At 39.7% G+C, this 26,863-nt stretch overlaps 2 protein-coding genes across 2 annotated transcripts; one reads left to right on the forward strand and one right to left on the reverse strand.

The window, feature by feature from the left end:
• Positions 1 to 7,731: 7,731 nt before the first annotated feature.
• On the forward strand, positions 7,732 to 15,196 carry LOC139725562 (uncharacterized). The gene is made up of 10 exons (XM_071636653.1): positions 7,732 to 7,962; positions 8,027 to 8,126; positions 8,705 to 8,746; positions 9,813 to 10,024; positions 10,996 to 11,085; positions 11,571 to 11,721; positions 12,254 to 12,442; positions 13,211 to 13,510; positions 14,245 to 14,447; positions 15,044 to 15,196. The coding sequence occupies exons 1-10, from the start codon at positions 7,732 to 7,734 to the stop codon at positions 15,194 to 15,196; spliced, it is 1,671 nt and encodes a 556-aa protein (XP_071492754.1).
• A 9,084-nt stretch (positions 15,197 to 24,280) lies between these two features.
• On the reverse strand, positions 24,281 to 25,717 carry LOC139725563 (uncharacterized; the record flags this gene model as incomplete). Its single annotated transcript, XM_071636654.1, has 1 exon — positions 24,281 to 25,717. A coding segment is annotated over one exon (1,200 nt), but the record flags the coding sequence as incomplete, so codon positions are not given.
• Between the last annotated feature and the right edge of the window lie 1,146 nt (positions 25,718 to 26,863).

Here is a 26,863-nt window from a genome sequence, read left to right on the forward strand (position 1 = left end):
GGGAATCCCCGCTTCGCATGTGGTAGTCTAAAACTGCAGGCTTTTTTCGTGATTTAAATCATAAAAGATTCAAAGAAAGGTTTGTGTTATATACGACGGATTTGCTGATTTATTGTATGATAAATAAATGCTACTGGAGGTGTTGGTTATTCATGTTTTGAATACACAGGAGAGGCTGTCATAATGTACAAACTATCAAAAACTAGGCGATCGAAAGGTTGAGACTAGGACCCAACATGTCGCCGTGTTTTTCTCCTTCGGTACATTATTGCGAAATCATTAACTCTTCAGCGCGGCTGATGTGGCAATGTCTCAGTAAAGGCAGGAGCAGTGTATTACCTACACAGGTATATGTATTTATTAGTGGGCTTCTAGGGCAGATCATTAGAATCTATTGACATGTAGCCATTGAAATATGGTTAAAAACACGTCGCATGCTGTAGGCTATCGCCAAACACGCATTAGAAAAGACCCCAGTCACAGTGTTCGTACAAGATTCATTTCATGTCATTTCATTCATTTATCCAATTTCCAAAGAAGTATGAATATAATACATAGTTATACAAAATCGAATCGACTCATTTATTATGATAAACGAAAATACGGGAAAAGGGGGAGGAGCTAGGAAGGAGGGATTTGCCCCGCACATACTGAGATGGTTCCCACAAAAATCAACGAACCAAATATGAATACATAACACCATGGACAATACGTAGTGTCCTTCATATAGGGCGACGTATACATACATTGTGCTTGATATTGGTTGTATGTATATGCCATTTGTTTCCGCTTGTGTCTTCATCTTTCTTTTTGTAAAATGGGTGTTGAAAATGTAGCTTTGTCTCGAACGCAACGGGCTGTGGGCGTGTTATCAGAGTATTCCGAGAGCACTGTGTATGCTGGGGACTGTGGGGGGGGGGGGGGGGGGGGGGAGGGAGGGAATACGGAGTTATCGTTAGGAGAACTCGATTGCCCTAACAAGAGGTGGTTCCCACATTAAAAGATTAGGCCTAATCGTTTAAAAGAATAGAAATATGATGATGATGATGATAATAATAATAATAATAATAATAATAATAATAATAATAATAATAGCAATAATGATAATAATAATATAGGTTTTCCCGGCCAATTTCGCACTTTTGTCAGTCCATTTGATAAAAGGTTCATTCAATTTAGCGAAAATCCTCGTCACTGCACATTCTGTCATTCAAAATTGCAAGTTGGTCGTTCAATTTAGCATTTCGATCAATGAAGTTCGCACATGTGCCTTTCGAATTATTCGTAAAACGAGCATTCAAATTGGCACGTGATCTTCAGTCATTCAAATTCGCCAACACTGGCCGAAAGGGGAATTTCAGTCATTCAATTTCGCGTATGGGCAGTCAAATTCCTAATATGTTCATTCAAATTAACGTCATGTTATTTCTTATTTGAAAAGGTGATAACATTTAAACGCGTATTTCTATGTGACGTTTTGTTTCATCCACGCACTGTTAAGCAGTAAAAGTATCATATTTTCTACCATATATAACTCGAGTTTGTTGTTCTATAACGCCCCTTTTCTTTCATACTTGTCATTTTAGGCTTACATGTACCAATACTACAGATTAACTTCATCTTCTTACAGTCATGACAGCACAAGTTAGATACAGACGTATTTCTCAAGAAGACAGGAAAAGAATTATAGGAACATTTGATGATCATAACCTTGACTTCCTAGAACTGGCCGACACACTCGGAATAAAGCACTCAACGGCCAGATAAGTTGTGGCCACATGATGCACTATCTTCGGACTGGAAGAATCACTAAGCACACTGAAGAAAGAAAAAAAAACTGTTGCCAAAATCTCTAAAATAAGTACGAAAATATGAAATGTAATGACGCTTGCAAAACAATAACTATGTTGACAAAAAAAAATAGAGAAAGAACCAAAGCAAAAAACATGCGTGCTAAATTGACTGCAAAAGATGTTAAATTGGATGCCCAAAAATGAATTTGAATGAACGAGTGCGGCATGTCCGTGATCACGTGACTATATCATTCTAAATTGAATGAACGAATAACGAAATGGTGCTTGATTTACAAATTTCAATTGAAAAAGTGTTAATTAGAATGAGGCTAAAGGTAATTTGAATGCTCCAAAATGAATTTGAATGAAGATATCATAAAATTGAACTACCGAACATGTCATCTACGCTAAATTTTGCTAAATTGAATGCAGCAATTAGGAATTGGACTGACAAAAGTGCGAAATTGGCCGGGAACACCTATAATAATAATAATGAATACATAACACAATGCACTCAACAATACACTGACCGGGAATTTTAAGTCCCCACACTTCATCAGCGTTGCCACCAGTGGGTGTTTGATAAACCCAGTGTTATCAGTCAATATTAAAAGCAGCTGGGCCGAGTACACAATCAGAGGTTTATGATAACGTAAGAATTTCTATGATTCATTTTGATAAAAATGTGGAGTGTCACGTAGGCCTTCCTTGCAGAATGGCAGTCGCAGTGCAGTCACATCGAGTCCACGACGTGGGTGCATGAACCTGCGAGTGGGGAATAAAACCAACAGAGGCAATGATATCGTTTACATCATGCAAACGTTACACGACTCGCGTGCCCGCGCGCACGCACACACACGCACACACACAGAAATATTCATCACAAAAAGCTTAGGCACACTTTTAAATCTGGCTAAATATTGCAATACCATTTTGCTTCGCTTTTAATCTTTTTTACTCCAGTGATTAATCAAAGTAGCTTGACTAATCATGAAACAATTGGTTTTTTTTTTCAATACTTTGTCGTGTAGCCCTAGAATATGATGTACAAGATTTTACAATTATTGTTAATTTTCGTTTTCTGTTACTGCTGGCGCCTTGTTACGCATCACTGTTTTATTGTTATTAAGGTTCTTCTTTAGATGTATTGATATGCCATGATGTCACATTGTTTCTTATCTAAGGCTATAAAGATTGACCTTTAATATAGGCCCTACGGATTTTTTCCTCTTTGCGTAAATATGTTTTATACTTCAATGTGATTGTGTTTCATCATACAGTGTAAATAAGTTTCATCCTGGATTAGATGTAAATAATATGTGTGAAAGTGTAAAAGAAAGTGTTTAAAAAATCTGCAGCAAAGTGTAAATATGTTTCATGCTAATATGCTGAAATTATGTTCTCCAATACCCTAATGGGGTGATATGAGAATAAATTACTGTCATTACTATCATTACATCCACTCACGCTCACAAACTCTAACGAATACACACCCCCAGCAATGTAGCGTTCGCACAAAGGTATGAGCACCAGACCAGTGGCGTATCTAGGGAAAACGGCGCCCGGGGCAAGCGCGGAAATCTACGCCCCTAATTTCTGAAAAAGTGTTCAACCCCAACCCCATACCGGTAGGGACTTTATGCTTTTTCAAGCACTTAAAAGGGGTCTTTTGAGAGTGATTTAAATGTAATAAACTGTGATAAATTTTTGCGAGCGAGCGCAGCGAGCGAGCCGAAAATTTTTGTATTTCAGCTTATACAAAACATAGAATTCTTGTCATTTTTTGCTTACTAAATCTTACAATTCTAATCAAGATATAGTGACGGCCTTATACTGTAGATAACGATTTATACCAACAAACTAAAATACTCCAACTTAGTACGCGCGAGTGAGCCGAAATTTGTATATTTCCGCGTCATCATTATGTTTGTTCTTATCTTTTTTTTGTGACAAATTTTGGCGAACGAGCCGAAAATGTTTGTATTTCAGCTTACAAAACATGGAATTCTTGTCATTTTTTGCTTATTAAATCTGACAATTCTAATCAAGATATAGTGACGGCCTAATAGATAATCTAACGATTTATACCAACAAAATGAGGACTTGAAAAAAATACTCTAATTTACTACGCGCGAGTGAGCCGAAATTTGTATATTTCCGCGTCATCATCACGTTTTGTTCTTATCTTCTTCTTTTTTTCTTGTCATTTTTTGCTTATTAAATCTGACAATTCTAATCAAGATATAGTGACGGCCTAATAGATAACCTAACGATTTATACCAACAAAATGAGGACTTGAAAAAAATACTCCATCTTAGTACGCGCGAGTGAGCCGAAATTTGTATATTTCCGCGTCATCATCACGTTTTGTTCTTATCTTCTTTTTTTCCTGATAAATTTTGGCGAGCGAGCGCAGCGAGCGAGCCGAAAATTTTTGTATTTCAGCTTACAAAACATGCAATTCTTGTCATTTTTATTTTGCTTATTAAATCTTACAATTCTAATCAAGATATTAGTGACGGCCTTATAGATAACGATTTATACGAACAAACTGAGGACTAAAAAAAATACTCCATCTTAGTACGCGCGAGTGAGCCGAAATTTGTATATTTCCGCGTCATCATCACATTTTGTTCTTATCTTTCTTTTTTTTTTGATAAATTTTGGCGAGCGAGCGTAGCGAGCGAGCCGAAAATTTTGTATTTCAGCTTACAAAACATGGAATTCTTGTCATTTTTTTTTTGCTTATTAAATCTTACAATTCTAATCATGATAATAGTGACGGCCTTATAGATAACGATTTATACCAACAAACGGAGGACTTGAAAAAAATACTCTAAATTAGTACGAGCGAGTGAGCCGAAATTTGTATATTTCCGCGTCATCATTACGTTTTGTTCTTATCTTGTTTGATATTTTTTTTGCGCCCCCCCCCCCATGTTCGAAACCGTTGGCGCCCTCCTTTGATCCAATCGGCGATCGCTTCAGAACGAAAGAAATTGCAGCCGCTGCTCCGTGTAACATTTTGCCAGCTAGATATAAAATGACATGTGTGAACACATATATATATATACATTGTCATTTTGTCCGCATCATCATGTTTTGTTTTTATCTTGTTTGATTTGGTTTTCTGCCCCCACCCCCTCCCTCTACCCCCCCCTCCCCCCCCCCCCCCCCCCGGTCGATGGTTTTTTTTTCTTCTTCTTCTTCTTCTTCTTCTCCCTTTTCTTCCCCCTTTTTTCTTCTTCTTCTTCGTTTTTTCGTTTTTGGCGCCCCCAAGGAGTGGCGCCCGGGGCACGTGCCCCCCTTGCCCCCCCCCCCCTAGATACGCCACTGCACCAGACACATGCCAGCATAACCTCAGTACACGTCTAAAGTATGTTTTTGTAAATGTCTGTATAGTCTCTATGTGTGTATACTATGCGTGTATGTATGTATATTATGTATGATGCTGCGTTATTTCCTATATACTATCACAGACTACATGCATGTCATTATCATTATCATAAGTGCGCTTCGACCTCGAAGATAATGTGGTACACGTCACGAGACCGACACCCAAGAGTCATACAGCCTTCGAGTTATACAGCCCACGAGTCTTACAGGCTCATGAGTCCAACACTAAGCAAACAAGGCCCACGAGACCGACACATCAACCCTCCCCCTCCCCCCTTACCCCTTCTCTCTCTCCACACCATTGGAAGGAGTTGAAACACCTGCTACATAACCGTTGCGATAGGCTGGTTAATATATCCCGATAATCTGGACACAACATCACATTCTTACACAGGTGACCACAAGAGGCAGTACACTTTTGTGTCTCGGAGGAAAGGGAGCTCCTATACCCATTGCCGTTAGTAATTATCAGAAGCCAACTGCTCTCTGAAGCGCCACTCTATGTTTAAAGCTTTCCAATCTGGAGCTACCCTAAAGGTGAGTGAACGTTTCGTACGTACATGAAGCTGTGACGACGTTGGAATAAAGGCATTGTTTACCATTTGCAGATGACAGAGTGCTTTGAAATAGTTCTAAAATGTGAATTAGGGATAGAAACAACCATTATAAAAATACGAAGCAGTATAATGTTAAGTATTGTTAAATATACAAAATGTGAACAAAATAAGTTATTGTATATATGTTTGCAGACTTAACCGTCTACAGTTATGGTTTATTGATGAAATTAGTGATGTCTCCTTATCTCTTTATCGCGAAATCTTTATGTGGTGGGATGTGGCTCTAGTTGCAAGGCGAAGTTCGGAGACGAAGGATGCATTTCACTATCCGTTGAATTACAAGCTTTGTTTCCCCGTAAAATTTTAAATGAAATACTCGAATTGATTAAGAGTAGTTTAGGAAAGAATTCAATATCATAAACATGTATTTCTAGTTTGTTCGTAATGCGCAAATTGAAATGAAATTAAATGAAAATTAGGCCATCTTAAAAACTAATAGTTTCTATAACGCGCACATTTCCGCATGTTAGTTTTCTATCCTTTAATCTGGGATATTTTGATCTTTCAAATAAAGTACTCCGCTAAAGCGTGGACCAGCGTGCTTTTAAACTATTTGCTGTTAAAATTATCAGTTTTACACGGCATTTTGATTCGCTGCTCCAACTCAAGGTACACAAATTCATTGTTGTCATCACATCGAAAGAGAGAGAGAGAGAGAGAGCGAAATGCAGTAGGGGCACGTATTTCTAGATGTGAGAGCGCTAGTCCCAATTATTGATGCTCTCTTTTGTCAAAGCACCTGATTTCCACCTGTAGTTAAGCGCATAACTTCTCGGCGGTGCCGCGCATGACTTCAAAGGAGAGCGTGCTGTTTCTCCTTTTCTAACACCTCCCTGGTTATATCCCGAGTGGTTCCCAATGGACGTGTTTTCTTACTCTTTCTTCAATCTGTACACGTATATCTCAACTATGTTTGGATGTATGCACTGTATGATTAATGTCTTGAAAATAAAAAGAAATGACAGTTGGAATATATATTCAATGCAAAAAGATCATAATGAATTCATATGCATTGATTTTAAATTGAATTGATATATGCACTCAGAGCTGTTCAATTCCTGATGATTTCTTACCGTGCATCACAAAGCCAACAAAAAGATGTACGCATTGACTTCGTGTGAGGACTCAAAATAGGTGTAGGTGAAACGAGTCAAAACATTCTCTTTTTAGTTTTTAATATTTTCAAAGAGACCAATTCTCCTTCTTCATTATAAAGTTTGAGATCATAGATAATGAGTGGGGAATTGTGTTGTGGGTAGTTTTCAATATTTTTTTTTGTAGAACATTGTGATTAAGTGTGTTTTATAGTCTCATTTTATTTCTTAAAACCCTTTACACACCCTTCACTTTCAACTCTGTTACAACAGTATACAAGGATGGTGATACTGCTTTGAAAGTTGTATTTGTCATGGATAAAATGTGTTGATAGAGCATGATCAATTTCAGCTTAATCTGATAATCCCGTCATTGTTGTTAGCTATACTTCAAGGCCGAGTACTTTAAAGTCTCTTTCCACAGTACACTTCTTTCTAATGTTAGATAGGTCGGGACTTTTAGGAGAGTCCATTTGAATTAAGTTATACATCATTTTAAAGCTTAAAGTCTCCTCTTTAGAATCTACTCTATGAAATTGAAAATCCATGTCTGGCATCTCTTTGTTGGTTTTGTGATGCAGGGTCACATTTTATCAAGTTGATATTGTGTAAGTAATGCTATAAGAAAGGAGCACCAACCGTGACTACAGTAGGAAAACGAATTTTGATCCATTCATTACCTGATTCCTTTCGGGATGATATTCATTTCGAGCCCTCTGGATAAGTATCACGACCATATTGCTATACCTTTGATGTCGACTTTATCATCTTGTTAAGGCGGTTACTAACTTAGAAAAGTGATTGTTGCGTCATACGATTAAGAGATTCAAGATGCGGCAGCTTCTGATATGGATGTTAATCTACCTCGTCTTGGGGCAAATCGGCGTCGACTCTGCGAGTCTTGTCGACGAGCCCGAGTTTCCAGTGAATGACCCCAACGGCGACGTCAACATCGCCTCCATTACACCAGTCGGTATCGAAAACTTTCTCGGCGTCGGCTACGACATCATTGACGGGAACCCCGACGGAGGAGACATCTCAAACGGAGGCGTTGACCACGTGGCCCGTTTTCCGCCTCACCTACAACGACAGGGTGATCGAGGATGGCTACTTGCTCCCCGACCAGGTCGTCTACTCCCGCCGGGACAGCTGCGTCAGTCAGCAGTATGTCTTCTACGGGACGCAGAGCTACGTCGAGAAACTGGAGGAGGATGTTGATCGAGAGGGTAAGTCCCTATCACACGGAGGTCATGGAGTCCTCGGGAAGACGAAGGTCTGTACACCTGTAGCAACCACTGAGAACCTGGATTTTAATTTGCACTGGTACTTCGGCAACAATGAACGTTGCAAGGAAAATATCGCTCTTAACACTATTGTTCGACATCATCAAATGTTCACTTCTTCATCAGGTGTGGTGACTTTAATTAATTTTGGTAATCCTCTTTATCACGGCAAGTAGTGTTCCACTTTGAATAGGGTTGGTTTATCATTCATTTTCTGAATTTTTCTGGATTTTCTGGCCAAAGCGAAATGGTTATCATACAAGCAATCGTCAGTGCCCTTTCCGACGGAGAAGACAAAGGCACTATATACCGCTGCCGATAGCAAATTAGAACTAGGGGCTTCAATAATCAAGATTAAATGCATTAATTTTGGCATTATTCAGTGAGCCATAACTGTAATCGATAGAATGGGATACACATCTTAAGAATAAGGTCCAAATTGTATTTGTCCTTACACCAATGTACACTGTGTCGTATGTGCATCAAGATAATTACTTCTAACCTTATTGTTTCAATTGCAGGTACTGTCAGGATTGTATTCGGTTCCTTCTCGAAGAGCAAGCGTAAGTTCGTGTGTTTCATGCATGATTCTTGAAAATTCATGTAAACGTCAGTTTATGCGTTTGTAGAGGGGTAAAAGAGAAAAGAGAGCATGAGGCAGTTAGAAACTGTCAGTTTTGTAGAATTTTATTATATTTCCTATAGTGTCGGTCAAAATATAGCACACAATGGTCTTTGCAGCTCGAAGACGCATATCAAAGATATGAAATACAAACTTTCGAGAAGTGGAACTCATCTTGATTGTCTCTTGTAACATGCAATTGGATTGTTTTATTGATGAAAAAACACACAGTAAAATAGAAAAGCAGCAGACTGAATTTCTGTTTATAGTCTACAGTTATTCAAAATTAAACTGTATTACACACTGAAAACTCTGAGGTATGAATCTAAAACAGTCGATAATATATAGACTTAACTGTATGTAAAAGCTAAATCAATTAATAGTATTTATGTGAAAACGTTATATATATATATATATATATATATACACACAATAAGCATTAATCCTGCTTCTAACTTCCTTTGATGTTTTAAAAAATCATTCTCATTTTGATATGAACCTTAAAAGCAACAACAACAAAAATTGTGATAGGAATGTAGAGGAGAGAGAAGTGAGAGAGAGAGAGAGGGAAAGTAGAAAAATGATTGACAGATACAGAAGGGTGATGAATGAAAGCGGGAGAAGAAAGAAAGAGGGATAAACAATGAAAAAATAACCTTAATTTGAAAATAAAAGCAAATAAAAAAAAATTCGACTTCTCATTAAAACAGAAAATTACAATAACTCCCATCTCCAGTTCATCACGGTATCAATGACCAATGCACGTAGTACGAAAAGCAAATTATGATACCAAAATGAATAATGCATATTTTTGAAAACGAACAAATCTCTCAATTTTTTGGTTGTGTTTCTCCTACTCTTTAACAAAACAAGTTTGGAAGAAAAAAAACCTCAATGTCATCATTTAGAGAATATGATTGTGCTTTCCATTCTTGTTATTCTTGTCTTAATCCAATAGCCACTGTAGAATTAACGGATAAACTGTATAATTGCTGTTTATTCACTAGACTACGAATCTGTGTACGTCGGTGCCAACAGTCAGAGCCACGTATATTACGAAGATAAGACGGTGTGTAGCCGTGCGCAGGCCAGGTACAGATTGGAGACCGCCGAACAGGAATCACATCCTCTTGACAACGGCTTCGTGGCCTTAGCCTGTGATCTTCCGCATGTCTACAACGAAACGATGTACATGAAATTTCTGGAGGCACGGGGAACGGTAAGATGCCATTCATTGCAGGGACACAGATTGTCAAGTCTATACCTTATTTCTCACAGAGAAACTACCGCAAATGAAAGATAACTAATGTCTGTGAGAGGCGTGACAAGATAATGATTACTAAATCCATGTTTGTTTAGGTTTTTCACGGTGGTACAACGACATACTTTACATCAGTCCTGATTTTTTTTTCTTAATATTTTTGTGGATGGGGAAGGGAGCAGTTCGTGTGTTGCAGTGGCAGTGAGAACTGGAGGACTGGAGGACGTACAGTCATCATTGTATGACGTGACATTTTCTCCCTGCATTCGTTATTGGTCACCCTCATGGTGCAAGTCGTTCTCTTTTGACAAAACACTGGACAAAGCAATATCCAAATATATATGTATATATATATATATATATATATATATATATATGTACATATAGGTGTATACATATGTATATGTATATATATATATGTACATATAATATACATATATATATGTACATATATGTATATATATATATATATATATATATATATATATATATATATATGTGTGTGTGTGTGTGTGTGTGTTTGTGTGTGTGTGTGTACATATATATGTTGATAAGGTAGTCCACGTGTTGGCAAGATAAAAAGATAAGTAACAAAACTGCAACAAAGTTCATGCTGTATTCACCAACGGTTTTGTTATTGTTCTCTCAGTATCAACATTTGAGAGAGCGCTGCGAGACGCTCGAAAATTTGTGTGAAGAAATAAACCGTTGGTGAATGCAGCATAAACTTTGTTGCAGTTTTGTTACTTATCTTTTTATGTACATATATATGATAAATCATATATATATATATATATATATATATGATAAATCATATATATATATATAATAGATTATATATATACATACATATACATATATATTTCGTGTATATATATTATATACAATAAAACAATTATGACATTTTAATTATCATGTCCTGTATACAGCACGTGGTAACCGCGGTTCACCTGGGAATCAAGAACATTGAACGCTACGAGGAGGCTACCGAAGGATTTGTGCATTACGCCATGGAAGAGGTAGGTGTTTTTTTAACAATACTCTGCTCAATAAGTGAGCAACTCCTCAATGTTATGTCGAGCCTGCCTGAGAGGGCATAATGCGAGCTCTTCCCTCTATAACAGTCTCTGAAAGAATGAAGATGGATCGGAAAGAGACTATATAATGCTATCGCCTATACTCGTATGTGAGACTCATTGTATATCAAAGAAGAGAGTTTCTGGACGAGCACCAGGCTCCCGTCTTTCGGCCCTTGCGTTTAACAATCATCATGTAATAATAGGGGAAATTCTCTAGGAAAAAAACAACAATCATCATGTAATAATAGGGGAAATTCTCTAGGAAAAAAAACAACAATCATCATGTAATAATAGGGGAAATTCTCTAGGAAAAAAACAACAATAATAAGCAATAGTAGGATTTCAAATGGAGGATATAAGACCTATTGCATGACGTATTGTGCAACAAAATAATCAACCTTGTGTTCAATGACTTTCCTTTCAAGGTTGGAAGTAGCGTCTCCACATTCGCCAACTACAAAGGGTACAGGAGCGGTGTCAAAGTAGAGATGAACGAGTTCAGAGCTGGTCTGCAGGCTGGGATGAAATTTGGCGCCAAAACCTACTCCTACGTTGCCGGCAGTGAAGACTTCCATGGTTTGTCGAGCCATTGTGTGAATGATGCTTTTTTTTTCCGCGACACGGCAGTTTGTATTTACCAAAATAAAGTACTTGTCCTGCATCATTCCTCTTGAAAGTACCAGACGTAATCATGAGTAAAAAAAGGAAATGCATCTTTTCCAAGATATAAACATGTCGCCTTCAAATTATATTAACTTCTATATGAATCCATGCGCAACGTTGATTTCATATCACTGGAATTAGTATTGAGTTTTTAGCTCAAACGTACATGCAGCAAACCAGAATTGGATGACACTTTGAAACATCACGGCCTTGTTAAACACAATTTGAACGTCCCATTGGTGATGTGGAGACATTCTTACTAAAGGTAGCTGATGGTAATGACCGGTGTGTTATGATGTCTGTAAATGAACTGCCCTCATTTATACCTTCCACACTTGCAGTTCCTCATGTTGTTCATAAAAGTGGCACGCAGATTCCCATAATATAAGCGTAAAGTTTCTTGAAAATGTAAATTTTATCGCATCTTTCACTCCAACATTTATAGAACCGTTCCGTGTGACCATACGTGAAATGGACGAGCTCTTCAAGCCTGAATACTGGGCCTTGTTCGACCAGTATGTGGCGGAAGGTTACTGCCCTCACGGCTGGCTCGGCGGCCTGGAGCAGGTGCGTGCCAATATTATCACTGCGCTTATCAACTACGCCGTGTGGAGAGAGGCTCAGGAAGCCTCGGGTGAGTTAACTCGTTCAAAGTCTGATCGCGTGGGTGTAGAAAGGGGCACGTATTGTAGGTGCTCGTTTGTTGGTTGATGTTCTGGAATAGATACTGCATCAATATTACAAATTGATTATCGTCTTTAATGTCTACGAAGATGGCGGATAAATCATGAAATACACAATCCTGTAAGACAGGACCTACGGTATTTTGAGCTGTAACTGAAAAAAAGTACAACAATATGCACAAAGAATAGCTCTAATGGGTCGCAAGTGTGACTCGAAAGACCCTGCCCCATCTAAAAAAAAAAGAATTATTTGGGCTCTCAACAAAAAGGCGATTACATGACAACTCCAGAGACGTCTCCAAATAAGGTGACGGAGACGGAGACATTACCGAGACGTCTTCTCATCAGTCGTGGAGACGTCCCCGCGACGTCTCCTGTAGGTCGCCAATGGATCTCGGAGACCTAGCAAATAGAAATCAGTCTCATCGATTTAGCCGCGACTATAAAGACATCGAGGAGACGTCGCGGAGACCCCTCCGCGACCAGATGGAGACTAAAAAGGGTCTCTGAAAAATCAAACATGTCCGATTCTCTAGTGACTCCGAGGAGACTCAACTACATTCAATGAAACGTCGCGGAGAAGTCACTGAGACGCTAGAGAGATTCGAGTCACCACCAGGTCGCCAACTAGTCTCCAGCCCAATGAGATAAAAAAAAGACTTTTATTCATCCTGAGTGATTCAAGAAAGCATTAACGTCACACTCAATCTCTTCAACAGATCCCGATCCGATTGCTATCCCGGTAACTTGGCCTCGTGGAAAATATACCCTCCCGAAGCCAGTCGATGGTTGCCCGAACTCCCACTTCGGATGGCCAGAAGGACGCCGATACCACGACACAGAAGACAAGAACTCCAATAACGTCTGGAGCTCCCCTAACCACCTCTACGGCTATAAGTCGAGCAATAACATGGAACAGTGGTTCTGCTCAAAGACCGTAACCGAACAGGACGATTACGATTGGACATTTCAGCCCGGGAAGTACTGTATTATGCGTAAAGGTGGATCGTGCCCTCTAGGTAAGTTGCGGCGGAAATGACACATTTCAAATCTTAAAGACATCAAAACACAAACACACACACACACACACACACACTAACAAACACAAGCATAAAAGCCCCAAACAAATGTAAAACATCAATCAAGCCTACCTTAGCATTCACCTGTGAAAAGCTGCCACCTGCTGTATACAGTACGGCCACTAAGAAGTCCCCCGAGAGAAACCCCATGTTTTAATAATAATCTCTCTAAAGAGGTTCCCTGCACATTGCGGCCACTTTTTCGTCTCCCTGAGTGGGCACTATAGACAGGTTGGATTGCATTTAATTGAGTCGTCCCTCTGCATGTAGGCCTATCCAATGTTGATTACAGTGAAATCCCGTTACGGCGAACACGGCTATAACGAAAGTTCCGATACAGTGAAGTAAATCTCAGGTCCAAAATTAATCGTCTACACATATTTTTACACTGTATTGTTCGGCTGTAACGAGATTTCAATACAGCGAAAAAATTGCCTGTCCGGAGGATTTTGTTATATCGGGAATCATCTGTATTATTGCATTATAGATAGATGTTCTTGGTTCGTTTTTTTTCTTAAAAAACAAAAAATAAACAAACAAACAAACAAACAAACTAAGTATTTGTACCAGTGTCAAATGGTGATCATGCCAGAGACGTTGGGTGATGTCATGTGCGGGGGATAATGTGGTTTACATATTCATGAGCACAAAACCCTTTACGGATCAACATCTAGGTATGTTGGAAGGGAACCTCCACTGGGACGACGAGGACGATGACAACTCGAACTCCCATTCCGGTGAGATGCCCGACGGGGGCTTCGGAGGGAACACGGACATCAGGTACTGCTGCAGGACGGACGGAGAGGCATCAAACCCAATCTACCTGCCCACCGACGATAATTTCTTCCTCATGAAGTACAACCACCAGTGCCAAAAGGTACACGTACTGTGGTGTATGGGTTTTTCGCTATGTTTGTGTGTGTGTGTGTGTGTGTGTGTGTGTGTGTGTGTGTGTGGGAGTTGATTTAGTTGTTTGCATGCTTTGAAACAAATGTTTTGCTGTATAAATTTGAAATATAATAAAGATTATTGAAAAAAAATATGTGAGAGGATGTGTGCATGTATGCGTGTTATTTCTACGTATGTTTATGTAGGGCCTATCATGTGGATATGTCTATGTCTCTTTGTGTGACTTTATGACTTGTGCTGCTTTCAAATAGCATAGCAGTGTGACTTGACAAAATATGTTTATTTCGTAGAGCCAATATGTACAACGTAGGATACCTTTGATGGAAGTAAAATGCCAGTGAATTGAATTTTGATTCAGTGAGTGGTTTGGTATAGATATGAAATATTAATCGATATTAACCATGATCTGAAGATCTATCCTCCTCATTCAAAGATGAATACAGTTATTATGGTAGAATATGATTAACTACAAATATGAAGACATAGAAAGATGTCATCTTCAATAGGACAAGCTCTAATAAACTGCCTCCCCGCTCTATTTTGTGCCAATTTTGTCAATTAAAGGTTAATGGAATGAGGTACACGGAAGAGTTTTTCCGCTGGGACAACGAGGACCGGAATAACGCAGACTCCGAGTGGGGCGCCTCCCCTTACGAGGGAGTGCAAGGTGGAGGGGAGAACATCTGCATCTGGTACTGCTACTATCAACCGGAATGATAACTCAGCATTTTCAAATGGTCCGCCAGCTGTTAGACCAGCGAAGAGATACAACGACATTGATTTCATCACAAGATTATGATATTCTTTAATGTGTCCTGGATTTCTCATCATTTTATCAACGGTTACAAAATCTTGTTAGTTGTTTTTAAAGGACGTAAGTAGATTAAGTACTTTACATTTTCTTCAGTAAAACAATATAATGATTATACTTGTGGTTGGTGGAAAAAAATCAAATCAATGTAACAATCAAATGTGTATGCATCAGTCACTCAATTCCTTCTTTCTCTTATTGCAGTTAAATTTTGAAACTCCAATGAAGTAAGACAAATCTTTGTCCAATCTATTTCTTTTTTCCCCGAGTCTTTTTATTACTTAAACTGTTACTACACAGCATCGGTCTTCGTGGAATATTTCGTGGGAGTATGTAACCATTGGCGTAGTTGACGTGACTTTACGTGTTGTTTTCCTCTCTTTCTTTATATACCGGGCATACTCCTCGAAATTCATTAAAGTGCTAATAGAATTCATTGGAATAAATTTATCTGCATATGGCAGGATTAGTTTCTTTTATGCAACACATGTATGGAATTTTGCCATCTGATTGGATGAATGCGGGTCACATGACATTCAGAGGAATCAGCTATCCAACGCTCACTCTCAATGGCAGTGCAATAGTCGACTATTGAACGGTACAAGCGAGCCGGCAGTGCAATAGACCCTAGGACACACTGAACTTGTATATCGTACACTAGCTAGCTGGCATTGATGGCATACGCGCACCCGTAGGGTTTGCGCTGCGCCAGCACACAACCGGATCACCACCAGTCCACCGTACTCGTTGTACACGCACGGCCATGCCACTACGTTATCATGGCTACGAAAACCTTCCTCTTCTCACCCGAGCTTTGTTCTCGTCTCTGATGAGGATCTCAACGCATTGCTAATCATGAGCGAAGTGCAGCAGCAAATACTAAGAAAGAGGTCAAATACAGTATGCTTTAAATAGTGGTAAGCAAACTCTCTAGCCCTAGGTTTTAGTTAGACCTTTTTTCAAGACCTACCACAGATCGAGCCAGTGGCAGTACGTTACGTAGCTATAGTAGGCATAACGTAAGGCGTAGGCTTTCGCATAGTTCTCGACCTACCTAGATGTTGGGGTTAAAGCATATCTATTTTGGTTTAGACTCTAGACCATGCCTAACTATTTCGATATCATGTGTTGTATAAAACAAATATTCAATGTTTATCATTCGTGCGACGGTACCGAATATTACATTCGGTGCAAGTTTAACCGCTTGCACGCTCATGTAATAATTCGAAACCATCGCACTCATAAACATTGATTATTTGTATACTCGTCATCATTCTTCTTATTCTGCTGTGACGTCATAAGATGTTTATACGGCAAAACCAGCAACAAACAGAGGTGAGCAAAATTAAACAAATGGCAGTAGGTTTGTTGTCACTGTCGGTAGGGGGCGTGTGACATATTTCTGTTCACTTTATAAGCTCCTAAGCGGAATCACTGATCTCAACAAGGCAAAACAAAATACAACATGTACCTGAATTTTTGGTATTGCAATATGTATACTTTGTGACTCATAAAAATGGCAGACGACTGTACTATTTTGTTCGAAATCTGTTATTTGGTGAATGGGTCAATTCAAAATGTGATAAATTCAAGAAGAAAGTATGGCATTTAAAGCTAATTCGTATTTTATTCTTGGCTAGATATTTTCATCGAGTTTCCTTCTTATCTCAACCTATTAAAGCATCTATGTAACGAGGTATGATATTCTCTGTGTTGATTTTTTCTATCCAATTCGGCGACTTAGTAGAGTAGTCCCATGCCCCCTCACATGCACACACACCCACATCCACACCCACACACGCAAGTAATGACATTCCACGGGTTCCGCCTCAAAATCCTGGCGGGGTGTGGGGAAGGGGTAGGGGTGGGGATGAAGCCTCCTAAAGACCGAGTGTGTGTACATATGTACAGATTTTGAATAGAATACTTGTGTGTGTGTGTGTGTGTGTGTGTGTGTGTGTGTGTGATGGTGTGTGTGTGTGTGTGTGTCTTGTTTGTTGATGCGCGTGTGTTTAGATGCTAGATTGTGACATTGTTTATAGTGAATACAGATAGCCAGTGCTTTGCATTTTAGTGAAAATATTTCACAGTACTGTGTTCATAAGTGTTTTCAACGGAGGCAGTTTACGCCGTCTTGTCATGTATTACAACTTTCGGCACCAAGAAATTCTTGGGACACAAAGGTATTACTGCAATAGGCGTTTTGTCTTTCAACATCAACAACAAAAAAGTTAACTAAGCAACGAAGCAACTGTGAATCATCCTGTAAGTGCGGCATTCTGTATTGGGAATCCACAAAACCCTCAATTTCGAGTGTTGCATTGCCACACTATCTGGAAGTGTCAGCTGCATGATATGAAGAGTTTTGTGGTTAAACGAGTTAACTCAATTCTTGTCTATGTAGAATATTTTCCATTAAGCATGCATAAGAAAATGATAAGAAACAATGGGTTGCTTTTAATCTCAACTTCAAGAATATTCTTTGTTACGAAACAAGTGAGACATCATTGGAAATGTTTCATTTTGCTCTATCTGATGACAGACTCAAAATGTTCGAAAGTGACGCTCAACCTGCTTTGCGATGAATCTCTTCATATAGACTTTGCTGGAATCATATAACTTGTTAAAATTTACCCGTGCTCGGTTTTGCATTAAATACTAGGCCCTATGTTTATCAAAATCAGGGGGAAAAATCAATATCGGTAACCGTTGGGATTTCTTGATATCATTTATCAGTGTCAATCTCTAAACAATGAAAGGAAAAGGAATTATGTGAAGAAAAAAAAGGAGAGGGAGGCATTAGAATGAGGGATGGGACAGAATTGCCTGAGGGCCAGAGAGAAGTTCGCAGAAGGCAAGAGTTGAAAAAAGGGATGAAAAAATTGAATGGCCCTAATCTGTACATGCATATAGGCCTATAATATATAATATTCGACACAGAGGCTGCATTCTAATACAAAAGAAGAGGATGACGATTAACCCTTTAGCTACTGAAGATTCCGAACATGATGGCCTTTTGTTCCCTGGAAGGTACAGCAATATTACTCTCATTTCGAAAACTTTCTGAGTTATGCAAAAAAGTTTACTGCACGTTTATTTTTGTCTATTATAAGTTAATGTTTATTTGAAAGCCTATTAAGAGTTTACGAAGAGACTTGTATGTCATAACAGAGAAATAATTCTTACATACTTTTGTTGATCTTTGACCTCTTCCAAATTACGAAATTACATTTTCTATATGAAAACAATAAAAATGATAAATCATACATTGATAAAAGTGAACGGGCTGTTTCGGGTGGTTTAAGGAGTAATCTGACGGGCGGTATCAGGCGGTTCAGTTATTAATGTAACAAGGAGAAGATGAATATGAGATGAAGAACACAGGTGGATGTTATGGAGAAATCATGAACAGTTCTACTTAAATCGGCATATCCTGGACGAAATTCTGACTTTTTGTGAGGCCTTGGTCCAACTAAATTGGAAGGAAACAGACAATAAATGTAATGCTACTGTCAGAGGTAAACGGCACGGAAGGGTTTTTTTTTTTTTACTCTTGTTTACGGTGGGCTACTGTCTAGGTAGAAAGAATTTTTAGGCCAACAGCTGGCGAGATCGAGGTTGCAAGCTGCACCCTTCTCGCAGCGCGGGAAGAAATGCTTGGCTGGGTTTCCCGCGAATTTTGGTATGATTCATTTGGTTATAAATAAGAGCCGCACCACGGTATTTGAATAAAGAGAATGTAAGTGACAGTGAGTAGTCAAATTACAGGTTAATTATTATTGTATTGGTATGGGAGTGAAAGGTCAGAATTAAGGGAATCGCACTGATTGGCGAGTGATAATGTATGCAAGGTTAAGAGCGAGAGAGGGGGCGTGAGAGAAGATAAATAGCTGTGAAGGAGGAATAAGAGAGGAGAAGCTAATCCGACGCGAGAGTGGAAAGACCGTTTGTGCCCATTGGGAAGGGTCCAGGCTCGTCGAAATAGGAGGGAATCCAGGATAAGACTCCGCTGAGATCCGAGCTAGAAGGCTGTGAGGGAGAAAGCGAGAGAGAAATTGAACCTGTGATACTCCGAGGCTAAAGTATTCCTGCTGCTGAGCGGAATTGGCAGGCGGGGTACTGGACAACAACTCCGAGGGCAGACGGCAACTCTCCGCGCGGTGCAGGGCAGAAATAACTCCGCATCCTTATATTGCTACGAGCTGAGGCAGCCGCATTGCTACGAGCTGAGACAGCCGCAGTGCTAGGAGCTGAGACAGCCGCACCATACGAGCTGAGGCAGCCGCAGTGCTACGAGCTGAGACAGCCGCACTACTACGAGCTGAGTCCGGGACCAGCCGCTGCTCGGTGACACAGTCACGGTCGTCAGCAGAGACGCTGTCATCACTGGCCGGGCCAGACTGGTCGACGTCGGCACCGACGCTGCACCCTAGCGATCTACAAGACGCACGAGGGCGCCCTCCAGCGACGTCATAGGACACAGAACTCGGCAAGATAACGCCTGACAGTTGATAGTTACAGGAGCTCCGTAGGCAGTAGTACAAGTGTCGTGTAATTGTAACAGGGAGTTGAATGAGGTTGATTTAATCTAATGAATTCTGGGGAATATTTGATTTAAGTATATAAGCAGATAATTCATTTATGTTGTGTTGCGTTATGATGACATCTGTCAGAAAACATAGAACCCGCAGAGGAATTAAAATTTTGTTTATTGCATTTTGAAGCCAAAACAAAAATCTTCACGCTGTGTTATTTACGTGGTTTATACTAGAGTAAAGTAGCGCAGTAAGTTCCCCCTGACAGCTACAGAAATAATGACTACCGAAGAAATCTAGATTTCAGTATGCATCAAATAAACTTACTGTCATTGATAGTATGTGACGATGGGAAATACGCAAGCTTCTCTGATTGATGATCTTGATTAATGAAAGAAAAGATGTTTCGGGAATTATGCTGCGTTGATATGACACAGGAGGTCGAAAAAAAAGACAACCCAATAAATCCCACAAGCTATATCATTAGGGACCAAAAAGATGCCAATCCAAGACCATTGTTTAAAGAGAGAGAGAGAGAGAGAGAGAGAGAGAGAGATTGTAATATATAGCTATGGAACTTGTTGAAGCATTTACTAAATCCGCAGTGAATTTCAATCTCTGGCATGCAAAATCTTAAGAGACATATAGTATTATTTCAACAACAAAAAAACACCCATATACGCCTCTACCACAACCTGCTGGAATTTCTGGAAAAGAAATTAGACTACATGCGTGAACAACATTTAAGGAATCGTTCTTTGATCATTAGAAAGAAGGTCATTTAGACATTTTTGTCAGGTTAGTATGACAGGAGCCACCCTTTTCTTTGTTAAATCGGAAGATTAATCTGAAAAAAAAACTTGCAATTTCGAATATAGATTTATACAGTTTTTCTCGTTAACGCCGGTGATTTATGTCAACAACGGCAACAAAAGCTATATTAAAGTCATACCAAAGAATCGGCTTAAAAGAATGCGCATTTTTTGCAGCACAAAATAGAATGCAGCAAATCCCGCAGTTATTGTCTTGTCAATGATATAGCGGAGGTCATCTTCCCGAGGTTTGAAAGAAAAAAAATGTCTTTTCATTTCTTTCGTGAAAGACCTCCTGCGCACTCGAATAGTTTTCTTTCTTTGTCTGTTGACTGGGATTAGTCACAGGGTGTGTCCTCCACATTTCAAATTTCTAGTGATTTATTGCGTCACAGGTTGGGTGGGGTGGAGACAACGCCTTCAATATTTATCATAATAGGGAAATAGAATATACTACATACCGGACGTGACGTCGAGGCGAAGGACAACGGCGACAGTTGGCATGGTTGGTAGGGGGCTTTATCATGGGTGGAGCATTCGCGGAAACAACAGTGCTATAATACTAGTAATCCTTATCACCGGAGCGGCGCCCCTATAAGCCAATAACTATAAATACCCCCCCCCCCCCCCCCCCCGCCCGAAACGTAATTTTGTATCATAGCAGAATCATAGCAGAATCATTCCCACACAAGAGTTATCGGTTTGGGGATCGCGATGTACAGGTCAACTTAGTCAGTGCCAACAAAAACGAAAGGAAAATATTTAAAAAGTAATTCGGCTGCATGTTGTGGTGCAATCAGAAGCACAATTTTCCTAAATATTTTGTCATACCATCGACATGTTTTAATAAAGATTATGGATTACCTTTCGAGTTGAAAAACAAACAAACAAACAAACAAATAAACGAACAAACCTTTCATGACTGACAACACATCGACCAGTGTCTGATTATTATAGTCAATGGTATTCATTACATTGAATACGTGTGTGTGTGTGTGTGTGTGTGTGTGTGTGTGTGTGTGTTAATGTTTGGAGATCGAGAACGTGAGAAATGCGTGGAATGCGGTAGTCTCAAGGACAACGCAAGTCTTGGCATCGGTATTTTCGTGTTGATAATTATAGAAAGATGATGATTTTCTACTATCACGTGATATACAGTATGTGTATACATGTATACATAACTTACACACTGTAAGCATATAATTTACATTACCTTTAGTATCAAAATACAATTAAAAATGACAAAAAGCGGTAAAAGTGATATCCATAGTAATTATAATGATTACCATCTGTATACTTTCATCACATTTTCTGTAGCTGGAATTGATTAAGGATTCTTTATTACTTGTTATGGGCAGTTCTGCTTTGAAACAATATGGGACAGTTTCGACATTTACAATTACAATTTACAATTTACGATAACAATTGTCAAGGCCAGCTTGGTCAAAATGATAGAACGACCTCTTGCATAAGTATTGTGTGTGTTCCATACCATCACAAAATTGATCCAGACATTTTATGGCAACTTTTATACAGGATTGAAGAGCCTGAATGGTTGAATAACAGCCTCCGGTAGAACGCTAACTATGGAAATACTGCATTTTGTATAGCTTGTCTCGGAGCATTTTGTTAGTTTACTTATAGCTTGAATTATTTGTACAGTACTTATTCTTACTTTAAATACAATACATGCAACAGTTAGGTCTAGTCGTAAAGATGGTAAGGAACGCACAATAATTGTCGCAAGAGTAAACACATTCTTATAGAACGCACACACTAGCACACAAACGCACGCACACACATCCTTTCATACCACACACAATACTGTATGCACTACAGGATTGCAACATAACACACACAAATTTAGCGTACTTATCATGCTTATTGTTCAAACACACGGGCATAAACCCATACATACAGGCAATAATCTCTTAACATGTTTTGTTATATAATGTATACATTACAGTACTCATTTCAGCATTACTTCCCGTACACACATTTTTTTTTCTTTAATTCTGGCACATGGTACTTGACAGTGGTGTCAATATCACTTGAACCATTCCCTCATTTCGACGAGCTCATGAAATAATGATCTTTTGCGTATTTTGGGCCTATGACTGTCAATTCATTTTACGTTTCTTCTACATTCAATCAGTCCTTTACGGATTAAGTACGCCAAATGACAATCGACATTGTCTAAAAGTTAGCATACGACTATAATTGAATAGCAGACCATTTGCAATGTTCTGCCACGCAGTCTGCGTGCCAAAGTAAGATTTTGGACCTAACCTTGTTTTACCATCCGCCCGATGTTTCCTAATAGGTTTACCCTATATCGATGATGCTGAATCCGAATCTTAGTGAAGCAACTGTTGCATCCTTGAGGGTTTTGAGATATTTAAGATAGTCGCCAAAAATTTAAGTTCCCAAACATTTCCTTTCAAATGGTGAAAAATGAAAAGATTAGATAGTTTAACCCTATTTCGAGGTTGCTGAATCTGGCTGATGAAAATCTGGCATCCCTGAGGGTTTTGAGATATCCAAAATAGCCACTAAAAAACTGACATTCCAATATGTATTTTCCTTATAAATGGTGAAAATTGAAAATCAATCAATGATTTTTACTTAATTTCGAGAGTACTGAATCCGAATCTAGTTGATTCAACTCCTGCATCCTTGAGGGTTTTGAGATATTCAAGATGGCCAAAGTATGCCTTCCCCTATAAATACTCCAGGGCGCATATGTTCCTCACTCCTCCTCTGGTATTTGCCCCCCCCCCCCTTTTTTTTTCTTTGTTAGCACAAAGAGCTGACTTGTGAGATGAACATTTGACATTATATACGTTCCTATACGCGATACAGTTTTGGTTGAAATGTGGCTTCAGGTTTCAAACTTTTTTTGCGAGATAATGAGAAATTTCTTATAGAATATGAAAACGCATACAAAATTATTATCTCGCAAAAACTTAAAAGCTGAATCCCCTTCTCAACCAAAACTCTACATCCCTTTAAAGAGAGACTCCACATTCAAGCTACTTTTATGCTATTTTAAAAATGTGTTTATATTCTCAACGACTCACATGTCAAATTCATCAGATTGTTTCTTGTACATTCTGTTGAAAAAAAAGTGAAAATGAAGTTAGAATTTGAATTTGAATTTGAATATCTTAAAAATTTTTCCTTTGATTTTTAGGAACCATAGAAATAATAAAGATGACCGTCTTAAACCTTCACTTGGCTTTATCATTGCAAGAGATCTAAAGAAATTCAGTGATACAAATGTAATATCTAATGCTTTCTGTGCAAGAAACAAATAATAATCAGTGAACGCTAGTTGTCAAATAGATAGAAGTCCTTTAAGGAGTTGGCATTTCCTCATTCAAATAATGATGACAGTATTTTTAAAACCATGAGAAATTCTACAATTATTTTTTTTTTCATTTGCCGATTGAGTGAAACATTCACTGCTATGCTTATTTCATCTGACTTTATTTTCTCAGTATCAACTTCATAATGGAATATCTGTTTACGACCTTTATTCTGAACATGAAAATTTATCAACGAGTGTGATGCATATGAAAGAGGTAGTTATAGTATCATTCTCATAAAGTAAATAAAACTGAGTAAGAAAAATCGTCTGTAAGCAGCGGAAGTCGGACAATTCAGTTACAAATATTTGGTGGCTTTTGTTAAGCCATTATCATCTCGACAAAGTTTGAGCACATTCTATACAGTCACGTAGCAACAGGACCATTCATAGGCCAAATGTTCCTCTTTGTGTTAAAGAGGGTCTGTAGCCTGCTGTCAAGAAAGTAGATCAATACTCTGTTTAGAGTTTATCTCCCATAATGTTTTTTGTCATGAATATTGCGTCCCAGCATCATAACCAAGGCGTCCAGTTTTGTAAGTCACCTGACCTGGCAAAACCTTTCCAGTACATGCCTTTCCGACAACTGTTGTAAAACCTTTCTTTTGACATGGTCTTCTTGTCCGGCGGGTTTACGTGAATCAACTGTTTAGTCATTCCACACAGGGAATCTACCCTGAATCCTGGCCCAGAAATATCGATGGAACCTGTAGTCCGCCACTCATGGAATTTATTGTATTCGACGTCAGAGGCACTCAGTTGGCGCAGGTGCCTGGCGAGCTCCAAGGGCGACGAGAAGTCACTGATATGGATAAAGGAGCCGGGAGGAGCGAGCTTACTGTAGGTGTGTTTTCTGCCACCGTACACTACGGGCACAGCCCCAGACGCCAATCCCCGCTCCCAGAAGCTGAGGGTGATGTATTCGTCGCAGGCCACTTCTTCCAGGGCGAGGTAGAACCGGTACTGCTTTAGCTCCTCCATGCAGTGCGTCGACGCGCACGTCCGATTTCCGCATTTTCCATACATGTCGACTGGAATGTGCCGACTTAATTCGAGAACGTATTCCCATCGTGGCCAGAAGGTCTCATCGCAATTATCCTCAACCCACGCCACCATTTTTGTTTTTCCCTCAGCCCAGTTACGCGGTTTCTCTGCACCCACGTCGCGAAGGAATCTTCCATGGGGAATAGGCACGTCAGAGCGCGAGTGGTAGGTCATAGTGTAGTGATACTGAAAGTTTGCCATGCAAGGGTCGAAGTGGTTGATCATCGGTGAGTTGTCCAGCGAGAAGAGGTAGATATTAGTGACCATGTCAGGGCCTAGCTTTTCTATTGCGCGCATGAAGCGTTTGGTCCTGTTCTGGGATAACCTAGAGGCTGCGCCGACCAGTAGCGTTGTGCCACGAACTATTCCCTTCGGTGAGCCTCCTACGCGCACCATGAGATCACAAACCTCGTCGGGACACTTCAGGAGGTAGTACCCGACGCCGACCTTGACGAAGGAATTCGTCAGCTCCATCCATCGCGGGTCTACCAGGAGTGCTTTGGGTCCTGGACTGAAGATGGTGATGCGATTGAAGCAACCCATGGTTTGCCACGTGTCCCGTTCGATTTTGACGATGTTTTTGGACATGTTGACAAACGGGTAGCGCCCGAGAGCTGGTACGCCGCGCCCAGCTGGGAGGGGTGGAGCTTCACGCGGTTCGCGGTCTTCGCGCCATTCTGTCAGGTTTGGACTGAATTCTGCTGCACGAACAACGGCCCTACCAGATATTTCGGCTGGAGCTTTCGGAGATTCACGCTCAGGTCCTTGCACCTGTCCCATGGAGTCGGTGGCTCTAGTCTTTGGGAAAAGTTTCTGCGATCCTAGTTCTTGTTGGCTCGTCGAATCTTTGACGATTTCCTCTGGCCTTGATGGGATCTTTCCCCGATCGGGACTAAAACGGAACGGTTCTTCCTCCCTGTCGGCTACATCGGGGCCGTGCGGCTCTCCAGTGGACATCGCAACATTGAGCCGTTTCCTTCGCAATTCTCGCTCATCGGGACTGACGCTCTTGATGACTTCAAGTGTCTGCGGCAGCTGGCATTCCAGCGTCTTCTCTTTCATTTCCGTAAGGATTTTGGGGTCTGAGATCCAGCAGCCGTTGTGAAGAGCCAGAAAGGAGTGCGTGAGAAGCCAAACGGAGAGACAGAAGAGAAACAGGGTGAGAACATGGCGGGAAATCGCTCTACTCGCGACCTTCATGGCAGCCACCTGCAAGGACATGATGAGGAAGATGAGATCGAGGGATGACGTCAGATATCTCTTTCATGATATAATGTCAAACGACTAAAATACAATGGTGAATAAAGATGTAATCATTATACACATTAAATACGAAATGATAAATAAAAACCTATCGGCTTGTATGTTTTAGATGGACTTACATTGTCTATTCTAATGCATTCTCATCTCCATTCCAGTCATTTTGCTCCGTCGCCGTGTGAATAGTAATAATAGTAATAACAATTGAATTAATAATAATAATAATAACAATAATAATAATAATGATAATAATGTCTTTTTATCCAGGATAGCCTCTTCAGTGTTGCCACTGGTCTAGCAGAGGACCTTGCCATTATTATTCCCCTAGCGTTGCAAGGTACACACTTATACACCTGGGTCGAGAGGGATATTGTGGGTAAAAACATCTTCCCCATGGACGTGAGCACTGCTGAAATCGAACTCGGTATTTTGGCAATTTGATCACCTAGTAAGTTTATATACGAAATGAATTCTGAAAAAAAAAATCCAAATTGTTTTGAATGAACTGAATTTGAATGAGTTAAATTAAATACGTCAACATGAAACACTATCAGT

Source organism: Diadema antillarum, unplaced genomic scaffold (assembly GCF_040938485.1).
Source record: "Diadema antillarum isolate AM-2024a unplaced genomic scaffold, OU_Dant_1.0 seq00000049_RagTag, whole genome shotgun sequence".
In the NCBI taxonomy this organism is placed as follows: domain Eukaryota; kingdom Metazoa; phylum Echinodermata; class Echinoidea; order Diadematoida; family Diadematidae; genus Diadema; species Diadema antillarum.